General features: G+C 38.4%; 3 protein-coding genes across 4 annotated transcripts; 2 read left to right on the top strand and 1 right to left on the bottom strand.

The window, feature by feature from the left end:
- Positions 1-241: 241 nt before the first annotated feature.
- On the top strand, positions 242-14089 carry atl2 (atlastin GTPase 2). Of its 2 annotated transcripts, none has more exons than XM_052571764.1 (13): positions 242-368; positions 4865-5202; positions 6709-6843; positions 6934-7038; positions 7124-7174; positions 7263-7319; positions 9508-9600; positions 9682-9820; positions 9907-10034; positions 10966-11022; positions 11435-11506; positions 11861-12292; positions 13196-14089. In XM_052571764.1, exons 1-13 carry the CDS (start codon positions 296-298, stop codon positions 13313-13315), a joined length of 1800 nt encoding a protein of 599 aa, XP_052427724.1. In that variant the 5' UTR covers positions 242-295; the 3' UTR covers positions 13316-14089. The 2 variants fall into 2 exon arrangements, with proteins under 2 accessions (XP_052427724.1, XP_052427725.1); XM_052571765.1 differs by lacking the exon at positions 242-368 and adding an exon at positions 416-757.
- Positions 14090-15051: 962 nt separating this feature from the next.
- On the top strand, positions 15052-18310 carry si:ch211-250c4.5 (golgin subfamily A member 6-like protein 22). The gene is made up of 2 exons (XM_052573382.1): positions 15052-17131; positions 18164-18310. Exons 1-2 carry the CDS (start codon positions 15361-15363, stop codon positions 18211-18213), a joined length of 1821 nt encoding a protein of 606 aa, XP_052429342.1. The 5' UTR covers positions 15052-15360; the 3' UTR covers positions 18214-18310.
- A 32-nt stretch (positions 18311-18342) lies between these two features.
- hells (helicase, lymphoid specific) lies at positions 18343-25793 on the bottom strand. Its single transcript, XM_052573381.1, has 23 exons — positions 25453-25793; positions 25274-25371; positions 25069-25172; positions 24728-24850; positions 24353-24406; positions 24228-24252; positions 24052-24113; positions 23932-23970; positions 23087-23311; positions 22660-22842; positions 22429-22572; positions 22041-22237; positions 21849-21945; positions 21556-21717; positions 20962-21113; positions 20727-20871; positions 20558-20641; positions 20086-20205; positions 19877-19993; positions 19439-19598; positions 19205-19301; positions 19003-19079; positions 18343-18875 (listed from the first exon to the last, which is right to left on the bottom strand). Exons 1-23 carry the CDS (start codon positions 25458-25460, stop codon positions 18784-18786), a joined length of 2565 nt encoding a protein of 854 aa, XP_052429341.1. The 5' UTR covers positions 25461-25793; the 3' UTR covers positions 18343-18783.
- Positions 25794-27262: the final 1469 nt, after the last annotated feature.

Below are 27262 nucleotides of genomic sequence, written 5' to 3'. Positions count from 1 at the left end.
ATACATGACTATGATGTAGAACATTTATAATCAGATTCTAGTAATGGCTTTAGCCTACTGTACTGCATAGTGCATAGTGCTAAGTTCACTCTAAAGTTTTTTGAAGAGTGACATAAAGTGCAGAATATTCCTTCTTACGTATACCTAGTTTTTGGTTTATATGTTTGTTTTTTTTGTACGAACTGTAGTTCTTTTTTGTTTTGTTATCAACATTGACAAACATCGCTGATATGTGGCTCAGTATGAGGGAAACTGGGGCTGTGTGACGTCACAGCAAAGTTTGAACAGAACCAAGATGGCGGAAGACAGCGGACCGAGGAATCGGCATTTCTCAGCGACGAAGCGTAAATACCACAACTTTGCTGAAGGTGACAACCTCGTTTCATATCGTGTGTGATTGGACAGCCGTTCTTCACAAACTCATTTAGTTTTACGGGTGTCTGTCTGTTAGTTTGCGTTCGTATGTGTTGTAACGACCGGTTAAAAGTTAAACGCGGTACTTGAGCTTGTGTTATATCTGTTCACGGTCAAACTCGAGCCAGTGTAAATCGGTTCACGGCAGAAAGTAGATCTCCTGGAGCAGTGAGAGCTGAAACAGAGTTTGAGTTTGAGACATTTAGCTGTTGTTGACTTGCGTCTCTGGCGTTAAAAGCCTCGTGAGAGTTCCGATACGTTACCTGTCACTGACGCCATAACGGTTTATGTGTGATATAAGTTACACACTCAGTGCGTTTAATGTTAAACGGCAGTGTTCACGGTGAGTGTTTAACATTTTTTATGCTTGCTATTATTAGATGGCTTGATTTACGACCTTGCAAACTTTGGAGCCAGGCTTTCTTATTGTCTCATTTTTTTCATGGTCGTTCAGTGTGCGTTATGCAGTAAAATCCAATTCCAATGCTGTTTGTGAGTTGAACATTTTTGGTAAGTTAACGTTACATTAAATAGCAGTAACAGTATTTCACTGAATTCGCCAGCTGCTCTGTGATTGACGACTCCGCGCGCGGTCGGGTTTTCAAAGATCTCGCGCGCTGCTGCAAACTAATGACACTTTATCTACATTCACATCAAATGAGTTGTGCTTCGTGTATGCTCTCTTGAGCTTTTGGGTGGTGGATGTCCTGGACGCCTGTGTGTTTAGTCTCAGAACTCACCAGAGTAATTTGCCATGTAAATTTACTTTTACTTAGGGCTAGGCTGTTCCGTCCAGTAAATCAACATGTGGTGATGTCTAAGTTCACAGGGAGTTTATATAAAGTTATCTTTTATCTCTGCAATTATATTAGTCAGTTTATGAACTGATAAGATTTAAGCAAGTGGTTATTGTGGTAGATGTTCGTGTCTAATATATATAAATGTGCATACTATCTGCTAAATGAATAAATGTAAATGTGTTTGTGTGTGTATATATAAATATATATAATGTATGTGTGTGTGAGTGTGTATATTTATATACATCATATATATATATTTACACATATTTACACATTTCTAATCATACAATTTATATTATACATAAATCTATTATAAACATTTTTCTATTCCTATTCGTTTTTAAAAATGGCAACATTTTGACATTGGAATTCTTAAAAAGGTTCATATTATGCTCTTTTACAAACTCTTGATTTTGTTTTGGGCGTGTACTAGAACATGCTCTCCTGTTTTGTGGTTTGAAAACACATTATTTTTCACATCATTTACATTATTGCAATACTTTTCACCCCATCACTAGCAATTATTTTCGGGTTTGATGAAGGCCTGCCTTCCGAAAGACGAAATGTGCTGTAATTGGTTAGCTGTCCTAGTGTGTTGGGATTGGTTAGCTGTCCCAGCGTGCTGTGATTAGCGAACAGATCACTTTTAGTTTGAAAATCAATTGCACAATCGATCGGACAAAACAAAGTTTTGAACACGAAAATAGGGAATCGATTTTAACCAAATATGTGCAGTATTAATTTTAAAATAATTAAACTATAAAAAATATAGTGTAACTAAACTCACAAACAAGCAGAAAAAGAAAATAAAGAATTCCGAAAGTGCAGTATGCCTTGCGAAAGCTAGACAGAAACTACCAGCAATTTTACGCGCCTATAAGACCTCTTATGCTGCGTTGCGTTCACACCAAACGAGAATAGAGCGTCTGGCGCGAATGATTCAATGAACAGACGCGTTTCACGCACATCTGGAGGTCTCACGGCGTGGTAGACGCGAATTCGCCTCATTCGCGCATCTAGTTACAGGAAATTCTGAGTTATGAAAAGGCTGTTGCAAGCTGACAGCGACCGGCTTTTGTGATGGAAAATTGGCAGTAATACCCCCACCTTGCGCAGCTGTACTTGAGTGTCCCTGGGACATCAGTGCGGTCGGAGCGTGTCTTCTCGACAGCTGGACATATAGTGAATAGAAAAAAAACTGCTCGGGACCCCGAAAATGTTGATCGACTTGTTTTCCTGTCCAGTAAATTTGTAATGGCACTAGCCTTTTTGTGCATTTTATTATGCCTGCCTATTGCCGCCTAGCCTCAGTGTCGGTTACGTTTCATAAAAAAAAAAATTTATTTATTTTTTTATTTTTTTTTTTACAGTTGTTTGAAATGGATTGAATCATTATTTAAAATAATCTTGGAGATTTTTGAATTGCCTTAATCATAAATGCAGCCGGGTTGAAGCCTGCAGTGATGTTTTTCTTTTGTTATAGCAGCCCTCCTATTCAATGAACAGTTATGTCTTAAAAATCGAAAATTAATCTAAAATGATTTTTGATGCCCTATTCAGTACTGCCCCGCCCTTTGCCAAAGCAGCAATTTCCATCTGCTCTGGTATAGTTGTCGTCAGTATTGCCCAATCAATTGAGAGTTATTTCAGTAGATGACATTATTGTACTGTCATCAATTTATCATAAAAACGTTCTAATGGGCCACTTTGTGATATCACAAAATGGGAAAACAATGCTGTTGTCCAAAACAAGCCATTCATTTTAGTTCTTGAAAAGGGATTAAAAAAAAAAAAGAAATATCTCCCTCTAAAGTAGACTTTTATGCAAACACACACACAAAAAAGAAAAAAGCATAATAAGGCCCATTTAAGAATAAACAAAAAACAATATGACAGAATTATGTATGTTAGTAGCACCTTCAAGGAAAGGTTCACCCTGAAAATGTAAATCAGGTCATTAATCGCTCACCCTCATTTAGGGATGGGTATCATTAACATTTTATCGATACTGGTACTTGTCGATATTGTTACAATATCGATATTGATACAGTTGCTGGTTTTCCTACTATTAAATCAATGGGGACCAGCAGCTGTTTGGTTACCCACATTCATAAAAATATTTAACTGGCAAGGCTTTAAAGCGTGAGTAAATAATGTACTTTTGTGATTGCGAGTAAGTGCAGTGTCTCGTGAGTGTAACTCTACCACTGAATCAACATTTGTTGTGAATGTGTCTCGTGAGTTGCATTTGGAGCTGGAGTCAAATTATTATTATTTTTTTGGCAAGGCCAGTGAAAATGTTGGCAGGGCAAGTAAAAATGTAAACCACTGGCTCGACCGGGGTACACCATAGCAGTACATCTCCCGGGACAGTAGAGAAAATCCTCAGCATTGATCCCTGCTCATGTTAGCCAGTGCATTCACTAACAAATGCAGCCATGTTGTCCTATATCACTTTATGTCCTGACATAAGAAGTTAGTTTTAAAATTATAGTTTACTGTAAACTGTAATTTAATATTATAGTATTTTTAGTTGGCTCCTCTTTCTATACTTTACTCTTTGAGTTTAACAACATCACACAAACTCCTGTGAGTTGTATATCATCATGTAGTCATGCAACTTTTTAATGTATTATATCAATTATGGAGTGTAATCTAAGACAAAATCTGGATTGCTTATCAGATTCCAGAAATTAAGCACTTGTGAATTGATTACATATTGAAATGCTCATAATCAGATGACTGTTACTTTTTATGGATTACATATTCAGACAGTAGCAATATATTATGTTCATAATGTATTGATTTTCCTAATTCCCCCGTTTTTTCTTAAAAATGTTCTGTCTAAATGTACCTACCACTTATATACATGAGACTAATAATTATGCAACACTGCTGATGCATAGCTGTGAAATAATGTCTTCATCATATCCAGTGATCTTCATTAAATAGTCCTATTGGATGTCTGGACAAAAATATTTAAAACCTGGAAGACTTCAGTCATGTTTTCATGTTTACTAATGTTTGTTAATGTAATGCAGGGATTCCTAAGTGTGTGTGTGTGTGTGTGTGAGAACAGAACCACTTTGGCCCATTTATAATTTATATTTAAACTCAGTATTATTCGGTCTGGCCAATACGAGTGTGGCACAAATCTGTATTGGCCTGTGCTTGAAGCAATTTTGATTGGACTATACCCTCTCCAGTGTGTCCTTGGTGTGTGTTTGCTCACACTGACACTTCTGCTCGGCTGGCCATGAGCCTGAGACCAGAGTGAAGGGGGAAGAGAGTGTTTGTTTTGTAACATTGGTCTTAACCAGAGAACAAAAATGACCAAATTTAGCCCTGTGGCTGAAAGGATCTAGGATTATCGCAGCTCATGAATAAAGTGCATGGGGTTAAAACAGAGTCCCACACTCCTGGAACAGAAAGTGACCGCAGTAATGAGCTGCAGTTTTAGTTTTGGTTCAGTTTTTTTCAGTTAGTAATTATGATTCTTCAATTTAAACTAAATAGAAAATTAGAGAGTGAAATCTGAAAGTTTCAGAAAAAAAAAAAAAATTATTGTGGCTTTATTGCAGTTATCAAAATGTTTGTAATAGCTGCGGCCAGTTAAATACCTTACAAATGACCCTGTTTTTCCCCTTCAGATATGACCGGTGTGGAAGATGTTCGTCTGTGCCGCCCCGTTGAGGCGTTGCGCTCACTGGAGGAGTTCAGCTCTGATACTAATGGAGTGGCACCGTGTGCTGTAGCAGAAGAGCTTGAGCCGGAGGACGACCCAGTCCCTGAGGGGGCTCGACCCATCCAAATTGTGGTTGCGAATGAGGATGATCATAAGTTTGAGTTGGATGCCGCTGCATTGGAAAAAATCCTGATGCAGGAACATGTGAAGGATCTTAATGTGGTTGTGGTGTCTGTCGCCGGGGCCTTTCGCAAGGGGAAGTCCTTCCTGCTGGACTTCATGCTGCGTTACATGCATAAAAAGGTAAGAGCAAATACCCTTCCACTGATCTAATGAGTAGTTAATAATTGGACATAATTTACGTTTTTAAAATAAAATGTGTATATTTATAAAAGAGAAATACAACATCCCCATTTTATTCAAATGTTTAATCTACTTTACAGTGTCATGAAACCCCTCACGTTTCAGCACTGGTTTTTCATACCTTAGATCTGAAAAAGACTCCAGAAATGGGCATGTAAAACTGGAAAATTAGGAATGTAGAGGTTATACACAGAGCTACTAAAACACACTCATTATACAGAGGAAGGAATATTAAAATCTCAGAAAAAAACAGAAAGAATAAAGGCAGTCACTTTTTATTTACGCTTCTTTAAGTTTTCGGTCTACATATCATTCATTGTTTGCTGTGTGTCATAGTAATCCGTTGTGTCATGATCAGACACAGCGCTGTGTCACCGCCCTTATTCGCACACATTAAATTTGTAAAAGACATGATTAGAGATCGACCGATAAGTGTTTTTAGACAGCTGATGCCGATATCTTGGAAAGCAAAAATGTATTTTACATTTTTAGTTAAAATATATTTTAAAAGGAAGTAAACACTGTAACCAACAGGGCACTCAGTATTCTGGCAAGTTTGCGTACATTGAGAATTATATTTTTGAAAATTACATGAATATGACCGTGGGCAAATGCATAAAAGTTTAAAGCATTCAATTCTCTTCGACCGACCGTCACAGAGAACACACGGTCATGCTGGATAAAAATGCAAACTACACTGCTGGAGTCGACTAAGTTTGCGAGGTTTGTGAAATGAAATGTCGATTAGCCATTCAAAGATTTGTTTCAATTATATAAATGTGTATTTGCTTAATGCTGACGGCAAATGAGAAAGTATTATAATGTTTGCCTTTCTACTACTAATAATATAAAAGCAATCATTATAATACTTTGTATACATTAATTCCTTTGTTTAACAGTTCTGTCTGATTATTAGAAAGACTTCTATCCATATTAGACAGAAGTATTAACGACGACCGTGAACAAGAGAGAGAATGTGAGCTGTGTGTGCTTAAGCGCTGCCTTTCTCACTGCCGTCAAAATCAAAGTCCTACCTCGAACACATCGGCCCAGCAGAAAAACGTATTGGCTGATGCCGATATTTGAGAAATGCCAAACAACAGCCGATATATCGGTCGACCACTTTGACATGATATGTACGTGTATACGGTGAAAATGAAATCCACGCAATGAGTGTTGTTAAACTCAACTCATTCTCGCAGAAACTGCTCTCTCTTGCAACTCGTATGCATATAAATATGTGGGGCATGAGAGCTTTCACATATCTGTTAAAAATAAGTCTATCAGAATTCCTGATGACTCCTATCATTGACATGTCTTTACTTGAGGGCCGCATCCTGCATGTATAAAACCAGCTAGGTCACATGGATGTGAGCTTGCATGCTTTATTAAGTACATTTCAGAACCTTCACAAGAACAATGTCTTTTGTCTCTGTGTCTTTATAGTCTTCTGAGTCATGGATGGGAGGAGACGATGAGCCACTGACTGGTTTCTCTTGGAGGGGAGGCTGTGAGAGAGAGACTACAGGAATCCAGGCCTGGAATGAGGTGTTTGTTGTGGAAAAGGAAGATGGAACGAAGGTGGATGGGCGTTTACTTGAAACATTGTGAATTATCTCACTGTGAAGATATGTTGACCGTGTGATAAGACTCATCTGTGTGTTTCTGAAGGTGGCTGTTCTGCTGGTGGACACTCAGGGAGCCTTTGACAGTCAGTCCACCATCAAAGACTGTGCAACGGTTTTTGCTTTGAGCACCATGACCAGCTCTGTGCAGGTTTGTTAAAGCACATTAGTGATGCTCAGGACTTTAAATAATAATTTTAGTATGTTAAGCAACCTAACAATCTTGTTTGTTTTAGGTTTATAATCTTTCTCAGAATATCCAGGAAGATGATTTGCAGCATCTCCAGGTAGCAGCTTTCTTTGTTGGTGTGCACTTTTAGTTAGTGTTAATAGTGTATGGGATCATAACCTCATTTGTCTCTCTTTTTTTTATAGCTGTTCACAGAATATGGTCGACTTGCAATGGAGGAGATATATGAGAAACCATTTCAGGTATAAAAGCTGATAATTTTCATACTGAGTACACAACATGGCTGCAAATCAACCCGTGCTTGGGACAAAAATTTACACCCATACCCCAGATATTAAAGGGATAGTTACCCATAAAGGTTTATCTGCTTACCCCCATGGCTTCCTAGATGTAGTTGTTTAGTTGTTTATTTGGATCCCCATTAGCCACTACCAAGGTAAAAGTACTGTACCATTAAATATTTCTTTGGTAGGTGACTGTTTCTTCAGTAGAACACAACCAAAACTTTTTACTCAAACCGTTGCAGTTTATCAGTCTTATAATGTAGGCAAGTGTTTTGTAACAGCAGAATGGAATGCAAATAGCATAAATTCACCTGAACTGAGATTTCTTTGCAAAAAAATATGCAATTATACAACCATTCGTTTAAAAGCAGAAGTCCAGTCAAGCTGCTGGCAGATACAATAACGTTTCTCGCCACTGTGGACTAAACCATTAAAATAAAAATAATAATAAAATCCCGTGTCAAGGGATTTTTTTCTTTTCTTCTTTTTTTTTTTGCCATGCATTGGTAATAGAGCTCATTGTAGCGGTGCCTCAGGTGTTGAGATATATTTGTTATACATTATACAGGTTCACACATACTCTGTCTGAAATGTGTAGTGTTACGCCCGTCTAGGGGTAAAGGCATAACATAAAAAGATATACAGTATGTGTATATGGTGCAGAATAAGCAGCGAGAGCGCATTATTGTAATGCAGACGCACATTAAAATAATGTTTGAATATATCTGCTCCCACGCAGATTTCCTTTGCTCTGTCACAACACAATGTGCACATGCTCGGATACACGCTGCTCTCTCACCGGAGTGCGTGCACTTTAAATGTGTCTCCTCTCTCTCGAACTGCATCTTGTGCACTGACACGACTCTCTCTATGCTCATGTGCTACAGCAAAAGGAGTGCAACATTCTCGAAAAAATATATATGCAGAGGGGACAAAATCTCCAAGATTATTTTAAATAATGATTCAATCCATTTCAAACAACTGTTCAAAAAATGAAAGCTAGGCTAGGCGGCACTAGGCAGGCATAATGAAATGCTCAAAAAGGCTAGGGCCTTTACAAATTTATTGGACAGGAAAACAAGTTGATCAACATTTTCGGGGTCCAGATGAGAGCGTTTTTTATTCACTATATTGATATGTCCAGCTGTTGAGAAGACGTGCTCCAACCGCACTGATGTCCCAGGTACAGCACTCAGGTACAGCTGCGCAAGGTGGGGGTATTACTGCCAATTTTCCATCAAAAAAGCCAGTTGCTGTAAGCTTGCAATGGTCTTTTTCATAACTCAGCATCTCCTGTAACTAGATGCGCGAATGAGGCGAATTCGCGTCTACCTCACCGCGAGACCTCCAGACGCGTCTTTGCATTGACTTAACATTGAAATAATTCGCACCAGACGCTCTATTCTCGTTTGGTGTGAACGCAGCATAAGAGGTCGCTTTCGACGTCAATGGGTCTTATAGGCGCGTAAAATTGCTGGTATTTTCTGTGTAGCTTTCGCAAGGCATACTGCACTTTTGGCATTCTTTATTTTCTTTTTCTGCTTGTTTGTGAGTTTTGTTACATCTATATTTTTAATTGTTATATTCTTTTAAAATTAATAGTGTACATATTTGGTTAAAATCGATTGCCTATTTTCATTTTCAAAACTTTTTTGGTTGGTCCGATCGATTGTGCAATCGATTTTCAAACTAAAATTGACAGCCCTATCACAGACAGTGTGTGAACCTGGAGTTACGTAGGCAGATGCCCAGTCTGTTCTGTTCTCTCGCTCCATTTAGGCGCGCTGCATTGTGATTGGATCAGATAGCATACTGCGGGAGGTCGGGCCACAGAAAATCGTGCTATAAAAGCAGTTTCGAAAGAGGCATGCTCAAATCGTGATTTTTAATCGCACAGCTCCAGTGTAAAGTTTGATGTGATTAAGCAATACATTTTTCTTAAAAGACTTATTAAATACTGTTGATACTGAGGGATCGAACGCTTTATTCTCTGAAAACACGAATGAGCTGTTATCTGAATAAATTTTCACACACAATTTTCAGTAAAAGAGCTCATTTAGGCATTTTGTTTAAAGGGTTTATTCATGTCTTTTGTTTTTCTAATTTGAGGGGAATACCTTAACTTTTCTTCTTTACTGTCTTCTAGAAACTAATGTTTCTGATAAGAGACTGGTGTTATCCCTATGAGCATGGATATGGGCTCAAAGGAGGGAACCGCTTCTTGGAACGGAGACTACAGGTGAGATGAAGCACAGAACAGATAAAGACTGATTCAGCATGTTGAACGGAGGATGAGTTTTGTATTATTTGTTCTGTATAGGTGAAACAGAATCAACATGAAGAGCTGCAGAACGTTAGGAAACATATTCACAGCTGTTTCTCCAGCATAGGCTGCTTTCTGCTGCCACATCCAGGTCTGAAGGTGGCCACCAACCCTCACTTTGATGGCAGACTGCGAGGTCGGTACAGTTTTTCCTCTCAGACACAGACATGCACATGCACGTTTAAACTGTAGGCCCATCATGTCATTATTTTTATTTTGCAGACATTGATGATGAGTTCAAGAAAGAGCTGCAGAAGCTAGTGCCTTTACTTCTGGCACCAGAGAACCTGGTAGAGAAAGAGATCGGTGGAGCTAAAGTCACGTGCAGAGACCTGCTGGAGTATTTCAAGGTCAGATTTTATAGCTGCAATGACAGCTGTAAACACAAATCAGGTCGGGTGTTAATTGTCAGGATTGAAACTGAAGAGGCTCTATACAAGTGTTCCTGTAGATTTAGTGCAGCAAATTATTCAGGTCTTTATTGCTACTAGAGCAATAAACTTATTTTTTCATCAAGTCAATTATTAATCACACTAAACAATAATTATGTCTAGAAATATTGCCTGGCAATGGTCTGTTTACATTTGTCAAGCAACATCAACATAGAATTGAGTTGTTGTGAGATCACTGGTGTACTTTTTAAAGTGTCATCATTGAACATGTTTCATCCAATCAGATTGTATTTCCAGAAAATTTTAAGGGGTGATTGATTGCGATTTCACTTTTTTAACTTTAGTTAGTGTGTAATGTTGCTGTTTGAGCAAAAACAGCTCGTAGAGACTACAAACGAGTTACTTCCCGGGTTTGTTACATCACAAACCCAGATAAACACTGCCCCCGGGAAAAGGCAGCAAAGGGGCCGAGGCCATGTTGTGCTGCTTTAGAGAAGAAGAGAAAACTAGAGGTGCAAGTAAAATATCAGTAATATCCTCTGCTTCTCAATGGGGCTCAAAAATAAGCGATATTAATAATGCTGTTGTTAACAAAACAAAAAGAGCACATGCTGCTGAAGTGAGGGGTGGGATGTTTAGACGCTCACTAGAGGTGGTTTAGCCAATCACAACTCACTGGGCTAGCTAACCAATCAGAGCCCATCGCCTGTTTCTGAGGGGGAGGGGCTCAATAAAAGCAGGAAATGATCAACGCGTTTATAAGAAGGACAAAGCGGTGTAGAACAAAGGTAAATTATATGAAAAATAATGTTAACACATGTTAGACTGCAGTCAACAACCCCTTTATTGCTTTATGAACATCCAAATGTTCTTTCCCCCCTGTTTTCAGGCATATATTAACATCTATCAAGGGGAGGAGCTTCCACATCCTAAATCCATGTTGCAGGTGTGTTGCCCTCAATCTTTAATGTCAAAAACAGTAATATTATGAAACATTTAAAATGACTATGATATATTTTCTATTTGAATGTATTCTAAAATGTATTTTATTCCTATGGCAAACTTAAATTCAGCATCATTACTCCAGATTTCTGTCACATGTCAGAAATCATTTTAATATTTGTTGCTCAAGAAAAAAAATTTGTTATCAGTGGGGAAAACAATTGTACAGCTTTTGTGGAATCTGAACATTTTTCATGATTCTTTTGAATAGACAGAAAAAAATTTCAGCATTATATATTTTTTTTAAAAACATGTCTGTACTTTTAATTCATTCAAGTGTAAATGACAAAAAAAAATGCTATTGCACGGTAGTCTATATGAAAGTGTTAAGTGCCAACTGTGCCTCTTTTACTCAGGCAACTGCTGAAGCGAACAACTTGACTGCTGTCGCTGGAGCGAAAGACACTTATAACAGAACCATGGAGCAGGTAGAGTTACTGTGAGCTGCTAATTTTGCATCTGCTTGACAGAAACATGCATGTAGACAAATTGCAAGTGGTGTGAGCAAAATGCATCCTGCATTTCAAGGTTCTTTATTTTCTAAATAGATCTTGGATGGAGAGGGACCTCATTTCTCTTTAAATATAGCAGGAGCGTGACGTGAGATGAGCTAGCCTATATAACTGAAAATAACTTGAGGCCATTGCCCTAAAATAGTAGGTTTGGCCTAGATAACTCAAAATACAGAGATGCCTGTAATGGTTTAATCATTTCTAGAATACATGCATCTGGCGATTAGGAAATGATTTTGAGCTTATGTTTTTGTTGCGTGTATGTCGCAGGTATGTGGAGGTGACAAGCCATACATCGCCCCTGTTGACCTTCAGCGCTATCACGAAGAGTTTAAGAAAACCTCCGTGCAACAGTTTAACGCGGTGAAGAAAATGGGCGGCGTGGAGTTCAGTCAGCGCTACCAGCAGCAGTTAGAGACGGAGCTGGATGAAGTGTACACGAATTTCGTGAAACACAATGAAAGCAAGAACATTTTCTATGCAGCAAGAACTCCAGCCACCTTGTTTGCCGTCATGTTTGTTACCTATATGGTCTCCACCGTAGCAGGGTTCATTGGGCTGTCAGTAATCTCGGCTCTGACCAGTCTTGTGATGGGGGTGGCGCTGCTGTCGTTGTGTGCCTGGGCGTATGTCAGATACTCAGGAGAGTATCGAGAAGTGGGTGTGGCCATAGACCTCATAGCAGAGGCCCTGTGGGAACAGGTGAGTTACGCTTCCTTGGATGGCTGGGCCAATTCTACAATATTGTTGTTTCAGTTGCTTTCCTGTGGACTTTTGTGTTCATCCTGTCCTATAAACCTTTCACTTCTAGTCCTGTCATAACCCACTTTTTCTAAAGCTGAGGAAGTCATTTGACTCCCTGTTGATAGCAGTTGTAAAGAGGGCAGCATTGTCCTGGGCCCTGACACAATGGGGGCCCATTAAACTCCTCTGTAGTATATCTTACTCATGGAGTCCAGACAAGAAAAGGCCCACCCAAAAAAAACAAAAAACAGGCCCAGGACCTGTGCATTTTATAACAAACCTTGATTCTAACGCCAGGTTTTCTTCCTGTTTCCTAATGGGAGTGTCAAGATTTAGCTTAATTTATATATTCTCAACTACAGTGCTTTGAGACCGCATTAGTCTTGCTATTAGACTTTAATAGTATGTTGAGATTTGTTTTTTGATTAACTTTTTGTATTACTATTGCTCTTACTTGGGGTTAAAGGGTTAGTTCGCCCACAACAGAAAACTGTTATTAACTAATTTACCCTCATGTCATTTCAAACCCATAAGATCTTGGAATAAGAAATGAGAAATAGTGATGGGTGCTTTCGAAGCACTGCTTTAATGATTCATTAAAAATCCTCATATAATAGTTGCAAATGACTGGAAAAGACATGAACATTCAAAACTTTGTGTGTTTGAAGTGAAGTTACTTCAATCAGGCTTTGATGAAGGTTAAAAGAGGTGTAAAAATATCCAGTCCATTCATGGGAAAGCCATATCTATGGATTTGTCTCCTGTGACCTATAAACATTCACTCAGAACACACTAGCAACCACTTTGGCTACTGGCTAAAACCTGTTCAAGCCCAATTAAAGTTTTTGTTGTTTTTCCCAGGTGCTGAAGCCACTCACCGAGCAATACATGGAAGAAAATGTCCGACAGACTGTTGTGAACTCTATAAGAGCCACACTAACAGATCAGGTGACTCAAGCTACAAAGTTGAAGACCAACTGACAGTTTGCTGTGCCTTATCTCCCCTGTGTTTGAACAATCACTGCTTTTATGTTTTTGTAGTTTCTGTGATATTTGGTCATGTAGACTCTAACCAAAGTTTACAGCATACTTTACCCTGACCAGTATACACACCGACAGGCTGACTGACACTGTAACAGCAACGGACTTAAGTACAGATGCTTAGAAATTCAGGTTTAAACATCAGGTATTACATGCAGCGTTGGATTTCTCTAGCTTTTAGGGATTATTGAGGGAGGCACTACAATGTTTTACAATCTGAAAGTGAATTTCAACAGTAGATGTTTAAACGCTTATGTGCTTAACGGTTGATTTACTGCTCTCAGTGGATGATCCGTAGCATTTTCCATTTTTGCCTTCTAGCACAGTTAGTGTGAAAACGTAATCGCATTTTGCTGGATTTCTTGTGAGGTATTTTTTAGAGCCTTTAAGGAATGCTGAAGTTTTAAATCCATCCAAGACACCCCTCTATTGGGCCTCTTTTTGTACAGTGTTGTTTTTAGACTGTATCATAGCCTCATGCATGTCAATCATTGTACAAATATCAGCTGTAGAGCACAAGGATTTAATTTCCAATGTTTTGAGATGAGAATGAATGTGATGCTGTATTTGCCTTTTGTTGTGCTTCAGAGCACCTTCCATTGTGCACAGTCTTCTGACACAAGGCAGTGCTCACGGAAGACTTGATTTGTCAGTCTTTTAAGGTTATGCCATGTAATTTATTTTTTAAACAATTAAAATATGAAAAAAATTGTCTTTCTGGTTCCTTAAGAATTATTTAGGAAGCAATTGATTGTGTGGTTTATTAAAACTGCAAAAAAATAAACACTTCAGTAAGCTTTTATATGTTAATGTATAGATGTATAATTCTTTTTATTATCAAATTTGAATTTTAAATGAATGTAATCATGAATTTGGAATACACTGTAGTATATTTAACTATTAACATTTTTTTTTTTCTATTTGAAAATAACTTTGGCACAAAATGCATTCAGTGATTGCATCTTTCACATTATGAAAGTAATTTTTTTCTCAGAAACAACCACCACCAAAACCGCCAATTTATTATGCTACATTTCTACAGTAATACTGAAATCTATTACAAATCTAAAAATGAAATTCTATCAAAACAGATTTAGCCGAACACAGGTGTTACTCTTAATTACCGTTTATACAAAGGGGGAAAACTTAAGAACAATTTTGTACTGTAATATCAATATGGACCATGAAACATATGGTTGATTTTAGGCGTACGGCATTTTTGGTAGTTTTAGTTCATTTTGTAATGAGACATTTACTGTTGGCCAAGATGAAAGTTGGTAAGTAACTGAAGAGTTTTGAAACAGTGACCTACATTACGTATTCAGAAATAGGTCCTAGCGATTATAATAATAAATCAATTCCATATGAGTATTGTGTCATCCTGATGCATAAACTTATTCTCCCTTATCATAAAGTGTTAGCTAAAAATGTTTTTAATAAATAAAACTGCACAATTCTAACCAATGGTGAGCGTGTGTGTGTGTGTATATATATATATATATATATATATATATATATATTTGTCTTCGTTTTTTTTTTTTTTTTTTTTTGGATGGTTCATTAATTTTATTAAGTTTCCCAGGACAAACCAAAACTGCCGGCCAAGTTTGAGTTGAGCCTCAGTAGTGTGATAATAGCTGCTTTTGTTCTGGCGACGCAAACGTTACAGTCATTCAAGCAGAACCGGTTCGGTTCAAAACCATTTTTATAACGTCTTTTCCCAAGTGCTTACCGTTGCCAGCATTGGTACTGTTACTATGACGACAGACTTTTTAAAACGTTTTGAACAATGGGGATTGAGTGGCACAGTAGGCTTCCGTTGCAGTCCGTTTGGATGCTGGGGAGTAATGCAAGTAAGGTAAGGGCTCATTTAACCATTTCATTTCAACATCTAGGCTATTAACTGCTTATTTGAAGTAAATCTCGAACACCATTGCTTAAATTATTTGTCTGGATTTCTGACAGTGCAAACAAACTCCAATCACATGGACCCAGACGTTAAACAGACTAGAAGATGTGTGCACAAGTGTAAACTTGACCGCATTCAAGACACGCAGCAGGACTGGGACAGACCAGCTCCTGATAAGTTGGACACCCATCAGCCAGAAGCCATCAGCAGTGAAATGCAATCAAATGACAAAGAGCTGCTTTTTAGTCGATGGAAGAAAGGAAAACATCTCGCTGCTAAATCCAAGCATGCTGCAGTGGATACAATAGAAAACAGGTTCTTGAAAGTGCGACAGAGTTTACTGCGAAACACCAATGAAAATGTCAGTCAAGATTTTAATGAGCAGGCAATTGAATCCCTGCAAACAATTCTAGCAGGAGCAGATCTGCTGCAAAAAGAAGAGGCTACGATGAGTGTCCTCGGGTCAAAATATGATTTCCACATGGATCATAAAGCCTTACATCTGCCCTTTGGTTACTTTATCAAGTCCAATTCAACAAGATCTGTTGAACGTTCCTCAAACCCATCCAAAGCCGTTTTGAAGGAAATATCAAAGGGCAGAGAAAGAAGCAGAGCTGACAAAAGTCCATCTTTGAAGATTAAACATCTTGACTTCTTTGAAGTCGTGAAGGAACAACTCCAGCAGAAGGACTTGGAGAATCAGCATCTTGTCCATTTGTTGTTGGTCAAGCGACAAGAACTGAAAGATATGAAAGAGACGTCCAAGCAAAAAGAGAAGGAAACCCAACTCATCACTGAAAAGCTGAAGTGTGAGGAACAGAAAAACACTGAAATCACCACCAGGTTTGAGCAAACCTCTGAAGATTTGAAGAAGGAACTCGCTGAAGCCAAAAGTAACAACAAAACGTCTATGAAGCAGCTTAAAGCACTGATGGAGAAATACGAGCGCCTCAAAACGCGCGCTAACACTATGAAGGACCAACTCAGCGTGGAGCTCAGTGAGAAAAAGAGCTGTCAGAAATCACTGAGGAAGCTCCAGCAGATGTCTCAGGAGCTGCTGACCAAGCAGAAACTTCTGGAGGAGCAAAGAGATGTAGCAGATCGAGATCTGGCGTTGTGTAAAGAGACGCTGCAGATGATGGACGCCGAACACAAGAAGAACATCAGCATTCATCAGAGACTCGAGGAGGAGATATCAGCCACGAGAAGTGAATCTGCAAACCTCAGAGAACATTTACGTAAAGCTCAGGAGAAGAACAAGGAGCTCATGCAGGCGGCTCGTTCCAAAGAGTCTGACAATAAGAACAACGTGAAGGAATTTCAGGAGATGATTGAAAAACTGAACACGGAGTTGAAAAACTGCAAAACAGAAAGAGACCAAGCACTTCAACAGGTGGAGGCTGTGAAATATGAATCCAAACTGATTCACAACAAGCAGAGAGTGGAGATACTTCAGCTGCAGGAGCAGCAGAAAGCCTGTCTGCAGCAGTCTGACGGTTTGAGAAGGGAGTGCGAGACCTTGATGCAGATGGTCAGTAAACTCAAGAGAGACCAGCAAGTCTTGACAGAGAAGTTGGAGAGCGTTCATAAAGAAAAGATGGCAAGCACGAAGGAGGGAGCACGACTCAAAGAGGCCATCCGACTGCTGGAGCGAGAGAGAGAGGTGCTGTTAGCGGAGATGGAGGACTTGCGTAAGGATTACCTCGGCCTCAGCGACAAGATCACTCAGAAAATGGTACACATGGATGCAGCTGATCCTCCCATGACCATCACGGACATCATTACAAGCCATCAGAGAGATGCTCAGAAGTTCTCACACACCGATGAAGGAATGATTCCTGATGATGGTATGAGACCCTGTGACTTACTAGTGAAATTCATGATGGTTTGCAGTTTTTATGCTTTTATGCCTAATTTATTCAAATAATATTCTAAAGGTGTTGAGATGTAAAATGAATGTATTTTTAGCATTTTAGTATTTGGTTTGGCCCTTTAATTACAGCAGCACTCATGCTGCATGAACTCTTATCTGAAATCTAACACTTTCTCAGTGTCACAAACTACAAATGGGCACCACCATTCAAAAGTTTGAGGATAGCAAGACCTTGACAAGAATGCATTAAATGAATCAAAAGGAGTCTTTCACTGGAGTAATGCTGGTGGAAACTCAGCTTTAAAGGGATAGTTCACCCAAAAATGGAAATGCTGTCATTAATAGCTCACCCTCATGTCAAGTCCTTTGTTCATCTTCAGAACACAAATGAAGATATTTCTGATGAAATTTGAGTTTTCTGATCCTGTGTAGACATCAATACAAGTTCAAGGCACAGAAAGGTAGTAAATACAGTTAAAATAGTCCATGTGGCGCACATACCACATGCTTGTATCATGATACTCTCCTGAATGCACAGCAAAAACTGACCCAGAAGAGAAGACATTGAATAAAGTCATTATTTTTTGTTCTTTGCACACAAAAAGTATACTTGTATCTTCATAAAATTACCATTGAACCACCCATGTCACGTGGACCATTTTAACAATATCCTTACTTTCTTTCTGGGCCTTGAATGTGGTAGTTGCATTGCCGTCTATGGAAGGTTAGAAAGCTCTTGATTTCATTAAAAATATCTTAATTTGTGTTGCGACGAGGAACGACATGAGGTTGATTATGAATTGTTTTTATTTGTACATAAATTAAATATTTCTATATTATGACATGCAATAAATGTTAATTTGATCAAGTGACTCTTTATTTTTACCAACCTCAGTTTTTGAATGGAAGTGTACATATCTATTAAGTCACATGAAGGCATTCATTATAACTGCATGCATCCTGTCTTTGGAATGAAAATATAATCTTGCGGTTTTCTTCCCTGCAGTGATTCGGGACATAAGAAGAAAACTAGAAGAGGAGAACCAGCAAAAATGAAATGAATTGTTTATCTACCACCAGCTATTGTGTGCACATGCACACTTTCTCCTGTAACGCCGTAATATTTCTGCATCAAGTTATTTGAAATGCAAAATTATAGACCATATTTAAATAAAAACCATCTGATGCTGTATAGACAATATTTATTATATTTTGAAAACATGAAACATAAAACAAAGCTTGTTCTACAGTATTCTAGAATGTCAAAGTGCTTTGAAGCGGTTTACATGTGCAATTCCTATTCAGTCAACTACATGTGAAATGTACAACAGTATTTACAAAGTATCCAAAATGTGGTATTCCTGTTTTTTTTTGTGCTAACCCCCAAAAAAACTGACTTTGGAGTAAAAAAAAAAAAAAAAGACGACATGTTAAATCTGCTAAAAATCAGAAACAAGGATGGACTTGTTAAAAGCAGCAGTGGTCAACCTAAAAGTCTAAAATAGAAAAGATCTCAATCTTTGAATAGAACCAGCAGGCAGCTTTTGGACCAGTTAATGTTGCTTGATCAGTCTGGCAATGATAAGTCAACTTTGGCCTAATGGCAGATTTCAAGTATCTATGCCCTCAAGACAGACTGATGTCACCACTATCATCTTTGGTCTCAATAACTTTAAACACACCGTCCTTCTCTCGTTTAACACGCTTCTTGGCTTGATCTGAAAAGGGAGATTTGATTCACATGAAGGGTTTTAAAATGTCAAAGCATTACTATGAAAATCAATATGCACTGGAACCTACATGTTACAAAGACACATTGAGATCGGAGACAAAAAGGGCACTTACTCATTAAATCACTACGGTCCAGCAGGATCTCCAGATCTTTGTCACTGATGACCTTTCCTTTAGTGCCTTTCACTGCCCTGCAACAGCATGAAATCACATCAGAACAGTCATTGTGATGCAACTTACTACACAGAATTTAGCAATACTTTGTAATGGATTAAAAGTCTTGTGACAGTCAGATATACAGTATAATTATCTGTACCCGTCATAGTCTCTAGACTTCAGTAGTTCCACAAGCTCATTTACATCCACACAGCTCTTGGTCTGTTTGAGCTCTGCTTTAGAACCTTTAAACTTGTCTAGAAAGACAAATGTAATGAGAAAAAGTCAATGGAGAGTCACAGCAAAAAAAAGCAGGTCTTACATTAATTTTTTTCTAATCAATTCATTAAATCTAAAGTTTGGTAATGTGGGATTTTCTGCAACAGTGACGTACTTTTGTGAATGACCATCTTCTCTAGCTTTCTCTTGGCAGAGGCTCTCTCCAGGATCTTCTCATCAATGGTGTTAGCCGTAATGAGGCGGTAAACCATCACAGGCTTGGTTTGTCCAATACGGTGACACCGATCCTGTGCCTGCAAATCTGCCTGGGGATTCTGAAGATGAAATCCATAAAATGTATTCTGATAATGAGGCTTTTCATTCAAATCAAGGCTTTATCCAACTCCACTTATTTTGCATTTAAAAGCAAACCAATTTAAAGTGGCCACAAATTAAGAATTCTTCCCATGGTTTAACTAAAACAATCGAACAAATTCTTAATTTCATCACCATAATAAATGCTTTTTTTTTATAATAAATACTTTGACTGTATATAATGTATGGGGCTTTATAACAAGTCACATGTGAACAGGTTGCACAACTAAATTCATACCCAGTCACTGTCAAATATGATGACTGTGTCAGCAGCTGTGAGGTTGATCCCAAGACCACCAGCTCGAGTGCTCAGGAGGAAGAGGAACACCTCCGGGTCAGAAGAAAACTTCTTCATCTGCATGAAACAAATAAAAATCGTGTCAAATGAAGACTTGCACAAACTGTAAAGTAATGGCAATGTGTATAAACCAACAAACTGCAGCTCACATTCTCATCTCGGTCTGTGTAGCTCATTGACCCATCCAGTCGGCTGTATTCATAACCGCGGAGATAACAATAATCCATCAGAACATCTAATATAGAGGTCATCTGGCTGAAAATCAGCACCTTAAAAAATAAATAAGATAATGGGTGAAATTAAGATTCCAAGCAGCTGTTTTTAATAAATAATGTTTTTTTAAGCAGCAGATCAGCATGTGACACTGAAGACTGGGCTACTGATGCATCACAGGAATCACAACATTCCTGTATTTTTTATCAAATAAATGCATCATTGGTGAGCTTAAGAGACATCTGTCTTTCAGTGTTATGTTCTGCCCTAAATATAACCATACATACAGATATGTTATGCAGGCAATTAAATGAGAGTAAAATTGGCTTATAACCACAGTGGAGTTTGACACTCACTGATAGAGCTGTTAATCATTCAAATGTATGCATAAGAGATTGTGAACTTTACCTTGTGCCCTCTTTTCTTCAGTTCAGGAAGCATTCGGTCCAGGATAAGAAACTTCCCTGATGCTTCCACTAACTGCTCATCAATCTGTAACATTGGGCTGATTACTGAACATGTTCTGTCGCCAATACCTTCATACCAAATCAGATCATTCCAACTATGTGTGAAGTACCTTAAATTCCCCAGTGGCAGGGTCCAGAGGATACTCTATCAAGTAAGCATGGTTGCAGCACCTCTTCAGCAGCATTAGTATGTTCTGCAGTTTCAGGTTGACTTGAGCATCAACTGGCATGGAAACATCCACCACTGGGCTGGAGCTAAGGAGAGAGTAACCACGTCACATCAAAAAACTCACAGCTGAGTTTAAAGCAAAGGTTAAACTGATAAATACAACAAGAGAGACAGACCTTGACTGACTTTCCATGTCTTTCTGAACCTTCTCTAGGTACCGCTCAAGATCTTTCACAGAGTCAGTGTTTGACTCAGAATAGTCCACCACCTTCCTGGTCCTGCGCTTTGGTCGGCCACTGGATGTGAGCGGCACAGGTGCCAAATCATCCTTGAGGAAGCGTCAAAAGATGATAATAATGAATAAATACTTCAACCACACTCCTCCTGCTATAACTTAATATCTTGGTCACACCAAGACAAATATCCAACGTGATAAACAGCAATTTGAATGAAAAGAATGTATCTGTTTTTATTTGGTTAACGCATCTTGTATTTGGTGCCATTTGATGAACACCAGACCAGATACAAAAATCTGAACAGCAGTAAATACTACATGTTGTTAGATCCTTCTTCATGACAAGCAGGTGTCAGAAAGTTAAGTTGCCCAGCGCTTTGCGTATAACAGTAGCTGGTATTTTTCTTTTAGATTAGTGCAACATACTGGTAAATAAACTGCATTTACATTTTTATTCAGGCCATCTGCCATTTTTACACACATTGATCTAAAGTTTTATGCAAAACATTTGTGTTGGTGCAAATAGGCCAGTCACCTTCTCCTGACCCAGCAGCTTTGCTATGGTCTTGTTAACAATGGCCATGTAAAAGGCCTCCTGTTTGTTGGTGAGGGGTGCGTACACTACGATCTCTTTCTTAGGTGGGACCTCCAGTGTGACGTCTGACTTCAGTCTTCTCAGAAGAAAGGGTGTGAGGATCTGAAAACATTAAATGTCATTAAAACCAAAAGCAGAGAAACAAATGCTTATAATACTCAGCCTATATCTAGCCAAATACCACTTAAATAAATTTGGAAAATGTATACAAAATAGTTACGTGATGAAGATACCTGATGAAGCATGTGAAGGATATTCTGTTCGCGCTCATTAGCCACAATGTTTTCTGCATCTGAAGTGATGGTGCTTATGTCAAACCATGACTCAAAACTGAGGGGAGAAAGAAAATTTTTTTTTTTAAAGAAAATCCTTTGTTCTTAAGACAAAATCAGTATAATATCCTCCCTTTGCATGTGCCTTCTTACCTCTTCAGGTCGTCAAACACATCTGGGAGGAGGAAGTTGAGGAGAGACCACAGCTCGGACAGGTTATTCTGCAGAGGGGTTCCTGTCAGCAGCAGTTTGTTGTCTGTCATCAGCATCTTTAGTTCTTGCACCAGCCGACAGTTCAAGTTTTTAATCCTGTGGCCCTCATCCACAATCATATAGTTCCAGTGGAAACGCTGAGGAGAAAAACATGACAATCCATTTATGCACTTCAAAACTTGCTTTGTGCCTATCAGGATTAAATCTGATGTCTTTGCTTAAGTGGCTGAACGGGCACCATGCAATATTTGGATGAAAATACAAAAACTATTTTCCTGATGAACTGCGCACAAGACAAGTAAAACAATACAACACCAGATCTGTTTACCTGTAGAAGCTTCCTGTCTCTCATTGCTATTTCAAAGGATGTCACAACCACAGGGCACATTTTGAGAGGACCCTGCACTTGACGGATCTTCTTCACCAGGTCCATCCTCTCTTTTTGTGGACCATGATACAGCAGGACCGACAGCTTAAACACAGAGCAAGAACAAAACTGTAGGAAACAGACTTAAATCATTAATTTCAATGAAGATGAACAAACGTTATTGTGTCACACCTCTGGGGTGAAGCGCTTGAATTCGGAGATCCAGTTTGGAAGAGTGGACAAAGGAGCCACAACTAGGAAGGGCCCAAGGACCTTCTTCTCAACCATCATCGCAATATGAGCGATGCACTGTATGGTTTTCCCAAGACCCATCTCATCAGCCAGAATACCATTGATACCATTCTCCCACAGCATCTGCAAAGCAAACACAGCCATTCATTAGCTATTATACAAACATAATACATTCACGCAACATCCATGCTTTGCAACTCACAAGTATTAGAGTATAAGACAGATGGGTGTTTGCTTATCCCTTTTTAGACAGTTCAGAGCATGCACACAACATTAAGAAAACAGAAATCCTGCTCTAATTCCAGACAATGTAGAGAATAAATATACTGCCCTCATTAGGTCATGTGTTTATTCGGATCTCACTCACCCTGAGCCACTCAATGCCTTCCACCTGGTACCACCTCATCACACCCCCAGTGAAGAGTTCGGGCTGCTGTGCGGGCACAGGCTGGCCATTCACGGTTCTCTCGGGATCCAGCATCTGCTTGCTGTTTTCCCGCAAAGTCTCAGACAGTCGGCCTTTAATATCGGAGTTGGTGTCACTCATCTTCTCTATATCCTCAGCTTCCAGTTTTACTGAAGAATGAGCCTCCTTCAGAAAAGAAGTCAAATCAAGTATTAAAACTTGAATGCTCAATTACATTATTAGATATTACAACAATAAACTGGAATATAACTAAATCTTATTAAAGAGATTGAGTTCACCCAAAAATTATAATTCTGTCATGAATTACTCGCCCTCATGTCAAGTAAAGTCATTATTTTTGTTTTCTTTGTGCACAAAAAGTAATTAGTAGCATCATAAAATTATGGTAGAACCACCAATGTCACATGTACTGTTTTAACGATATCCTTAGTAAGTTTCTGGGTCTTCAATGTGTCAGTTGTGTTGCTGTCTATGGAGGGTCAGAAAGCTTGATTTAACCAAAATTATCTTCATTTGTGTTCTGAAGATAAACGAAGGTCTTACGGGTTTGGAACAACAGGAGTATGTAATTAATGACAATATAATTTTTTTGGGTGAACTCTCTCTAACTACTTCTAGTGTTGGTTGTATATGGTTGTCCAGACATGTAGCAACTTGGCATTAATAAAGAACATGAGCTTACATGTGTGTTTTATCAGCATTTTACAACAGTGTCAATACAGATAATACTGATTTCACAATGTCTGAAAGCACAATATACAAAGCAAAAAAAAAAAACACTTTACCTCTTCCAATTTAGGTTTTTTGGCTTTTGACAGAATTTCCTAACAGAGAGAGAAATACATATAAGTTACACAACAGATATTAATTGTGTCGTTGGGAAAATAAATAAATTGAAGGCTCACCTCTTTGGTCATAACATCTGCGATTTTGTAATCCTCTTCCCTTTCACGCTTCTTTCTTTCAACTTCACAAAACAATGCGTGAAAAAAAGAAAGAAAAATATCACATCAGACACATTTCTTATTTTAATATAACAGCATAATTAATACACTGTTGACAAGCAATCTGTGAATCCTACCTTTTACAGTCTTTTTATCATTTCCCTGTAAAAAATAATACACAGAGAAATTTGATAATTATAACTTTTATTCATATTTTTCTACATGAAGATGTGATGGTGATAAAGCATGAACTCAAACTTACCTTTTGCTTCTGACTAGCAGCTTTCTTTTCCAGTCTCTCTTTTTTTATTTTTTCCTGTAATAATAAATTGTAAAATATACATAACTATATATACCCACACACACATTTTCTAACATTAATAAAGCATAGACTGAGAGCATGCTGCAACTGTCTACCACAAAGAACTTGACAGAAACATTAGATTTACAAAAAACATTGGATTTTGTAGCATTTGATTGGCTCCTTCATAACCCTCTGGCCACTAACATCTGCTTCCGTGCCACTTCACCGGGTTATAATTCATATCAGACCAAACATTCAAGAAAGATTTACATCCGGAAATGATGAATCTCCTGGTGCGGCGGCTCTTTCCTGTCTTTCAAACACAATACTCACATCTTGCTGCTGCTGTTCCATCTTTGTGAGCAGAAACTTTGAGTAAATGTTGCTTTTCTCCAAAAGGTGCTGAAGTCGTCTGAAACGCATTTCTTGAGAATCCTTCTCCCTCGACTGTCTGGCCTGTTAAACAGCATTCAGTATTAATAAACTGAATTCCAGACTCCATTACAAATTACATTTAATTTATAAAACTATTTTGCAAAACAATTTTACAAAAATAATGTATTACTTTTCCATAGTTATTACTGGCTAAAGATACAATTAAATTTTCCAGTGATTGCATACATAAAGAACTAAGTTTTGCCTTATGGTTTTTCATGCATGTGAAAAAGCAGTACCTCTTCCATCATTTCTCTTTCCTTCTTCTCTCCCTCCTCCAATAAATGCTTCTCCTCCTCCTCCATCTCTTTTGTAATGACAATCTCTCCATGCTGGCTATTTTCTGTAACATGCAGGAGATTACTGAAGTTAAACTGAAGGTTGCATGGACTTGCATAGGCAGGCCTGCCATCATTTAACTGACTGTGAACACTTTTGACCTACCAATAGTGGTCTCCTCCATAGCAGTACCTTCTGGTTCTTCAGATTCGTTGGGTTTAGGGCAGTGAGGAGAAACACTGCGTGTCTCTTCTTTGACAATGCTGCAACATGTGAATGTGAAGTTAATAAAAGCATACGGCTCTGCAAACACCTCGTGGCTAATGCACATTAAATACACTTACCCACTCATTTCTGTTGCGTTGTGTGTAACGTTAAACCGGCTGTAGAATTAAACGCTTTCGTGCACTTCTCTCAAACCTTATCAAACGTCTGCAGTGTAGTAGTGTGTTTAACTAAAGACGCAAACAGCTAACACACATTCATAGACACACGTGTTTTCCAACAGCGGAACGGAAGGCAAATAGCATAAATGCACTGGAACTGAGATTATTTCTTTGCAAAAAAATAAACAATTATACAACCACTCGTTTAAAAGCAGAGGTCCAGTCACACTACCGGCAGATACAACAACCTCGCGCTTGTAACGTGAAACTTCTCTGTAGAGCGCGAGGCGTTTCGCGCCACTGTGGACTAAACCATTACAGCGAAAGTTTAAAGGGGCGCACGTTTAACTGTGTTCGTTTAATGATTCTTCTTATTACAGTAACATGTAAACATATTTATTAAGACCGTTAAATATCAATAGTTTTATAACAATGAAGGCTTCTCCTCGCAAATATCTTTGGAAACTAGTCGAAAGGTTTGAGTACCATTAACATCCACCCCTTAAACTACGGTGCGTATGCAAACTGCCTAGTTGATATTTCCCGCGAAAGTATAGTTCATTCAGTTCAACAAAGTGGGGTTATTTGATCTTTCCGCCACGTACGCGCGCGCACACACACACACACCCTAGCATTTGGGGTTAACGGGACTCTCCACGGGCTAAATGGTTTTTGTACTGTACAAGTTGTATTTTGTATCGCCCTACACGGAGTGGCGCCCCCAGAAAATTAACATAACCTACCCCTTACAGAAAACTACCGGCAATTTTGCATTTCATAAAACACCGAATTCTCTTTTGTTTCTTTTGTTTCACGGGGACACAGGGAGTTTCTTCATAAACCATGTTTACGTTGTAATACCCATAACATTATACACACATTTGTGTCCTCGACATAAGTACAAGCCAGTAAACACACACACACACACACACACAGAGAGAGAGAGAGAGAGAGAGAGAGAGAGAGAGAGAGAGTAGAGCTCGATGTACTGTTACCTGAATCACGTTATGTCAGCTCTCGCATTTCTCTCATCAGCTTTACTATAACGTACAAATGTAACTGATATAAGGAGAGCATGGCAAAGTATAATTAATTAGAGCAAAGAGGTGATACACCTTCCTCAAGATAAAAATCACTGTTATGTACCGGTATGTCCCATTAACAGTCAACTTAATTTATAATAAATTATTGTTCCTCCCTTAATTTGTATATTCCAACGTAGTGATGACGTGACGTGGGGTCATAAAATAATCTTATCCAATCAAAATTAAGAGTTGGGATTATTTATTGATTTATTTTAATAAAGCTTATACATGTACAAATACACAAATAAGACACAAAATACAATTACAAAATAAAATAAAAAACAACTAGTATAAAAATTATACAAAATCGAAATATTTACAGTTTAATGGATACGAATAAGTAAAATATATTTGTAAAATATAGCACTATAAATGGAGTAAGAAGGGCATTGAGAGATTGCGGAGGGGCTGAACTATCTGATTTATTAATGTGTGTCATATGTCTGAATGCTATGATCTGAATGAACCACAAGGTGTCAGCAAAGAGCTGCTTTTCTGTCATTATTTGGTTCATATGACTAGTCGAGTTTAAATTAGGTGAAGCTTGGCTCTGCTATTGGCTACTGAACCCATGTGATGTGTACTGCATTGGACGTTCGTACAAGAAATACTATTATAAACATACTACTTATACTTCAGTTGTTTTATAATCTAATTAATTGTCTACGCTTCTCATCTGTATT

The sequence above is a fragment of the Carassius gibelio genome, chromosome B13 (assembly GCF_023724105.1).
Source record: "Carassius gibelio isolate Cgi1373 ecotype wild population from Czech Republic chromosome B13, carGib1.2-hapl.c, whole genome shotgun sequence".
NCBI classification, from domain to species: domain Eukaryota; kingdom Metazoa; phylum Chordata; class Actinopteri; order Cypriniformes; family Cyprinidae; genus Carassius; species Carassius gibelio.
The sequence above is the reverse complement of the archived record's forward strand: the minus strand, read 5'-3'. Positions and strand labels throughout refer to the sequence as shown.

Coding starts and splice junctions, on each gene's coding strand:
- atl2 (XM_052571764.1), top strand. CDS start 296: ATGGCGGAAGACAGCGGACCGAGGAATCGGCATTTCTCAGCGACGAAG. Junction 5,203..6,708: donor TGCGTTACATGCATAAAAAG/GTAAGAGCAAAT, acceptor GTGTCTTTATAG/TCTTCTGAGTCATGGATGGG. Junction 7,320..9,507: donor TATATGAGAAACCATTTCAG/GTATAAAAGCTG, acceptor ACTGTCTTCTAG/AAACTAATGTTTCTGATAAG.
- si:ch211-250c4.5 (XM_052573382.1), top strand. CDS start 15,361: ATGGACCCAGACGTTAAACAGACTAGAAGATGTGTGCACAAGTGTAAA. Junction 17,132..18,163: donor AGGAATGATTCCTGATGATG/GTATGAGACCCT, acceptor TCTTCCCTGCAG/TGATTCGGGACATAAGAAGA.
- hells (XM_052573381.1), bottom strand. Junction 22,573..22,659: donor TCAAGCGCTTCACCCCAGAG/GTGTGACACAAT, acceptor TCTGTGTTTAAG/CTGTCGGTCCTGCTGTATCA. Junction 19,599..19,876: donor TCATATTTGACAGTGACTGG/GTATGAATTTAG, acceptor TTTCATCTTCAG/AATCCCCAGGCAGATTTGCA.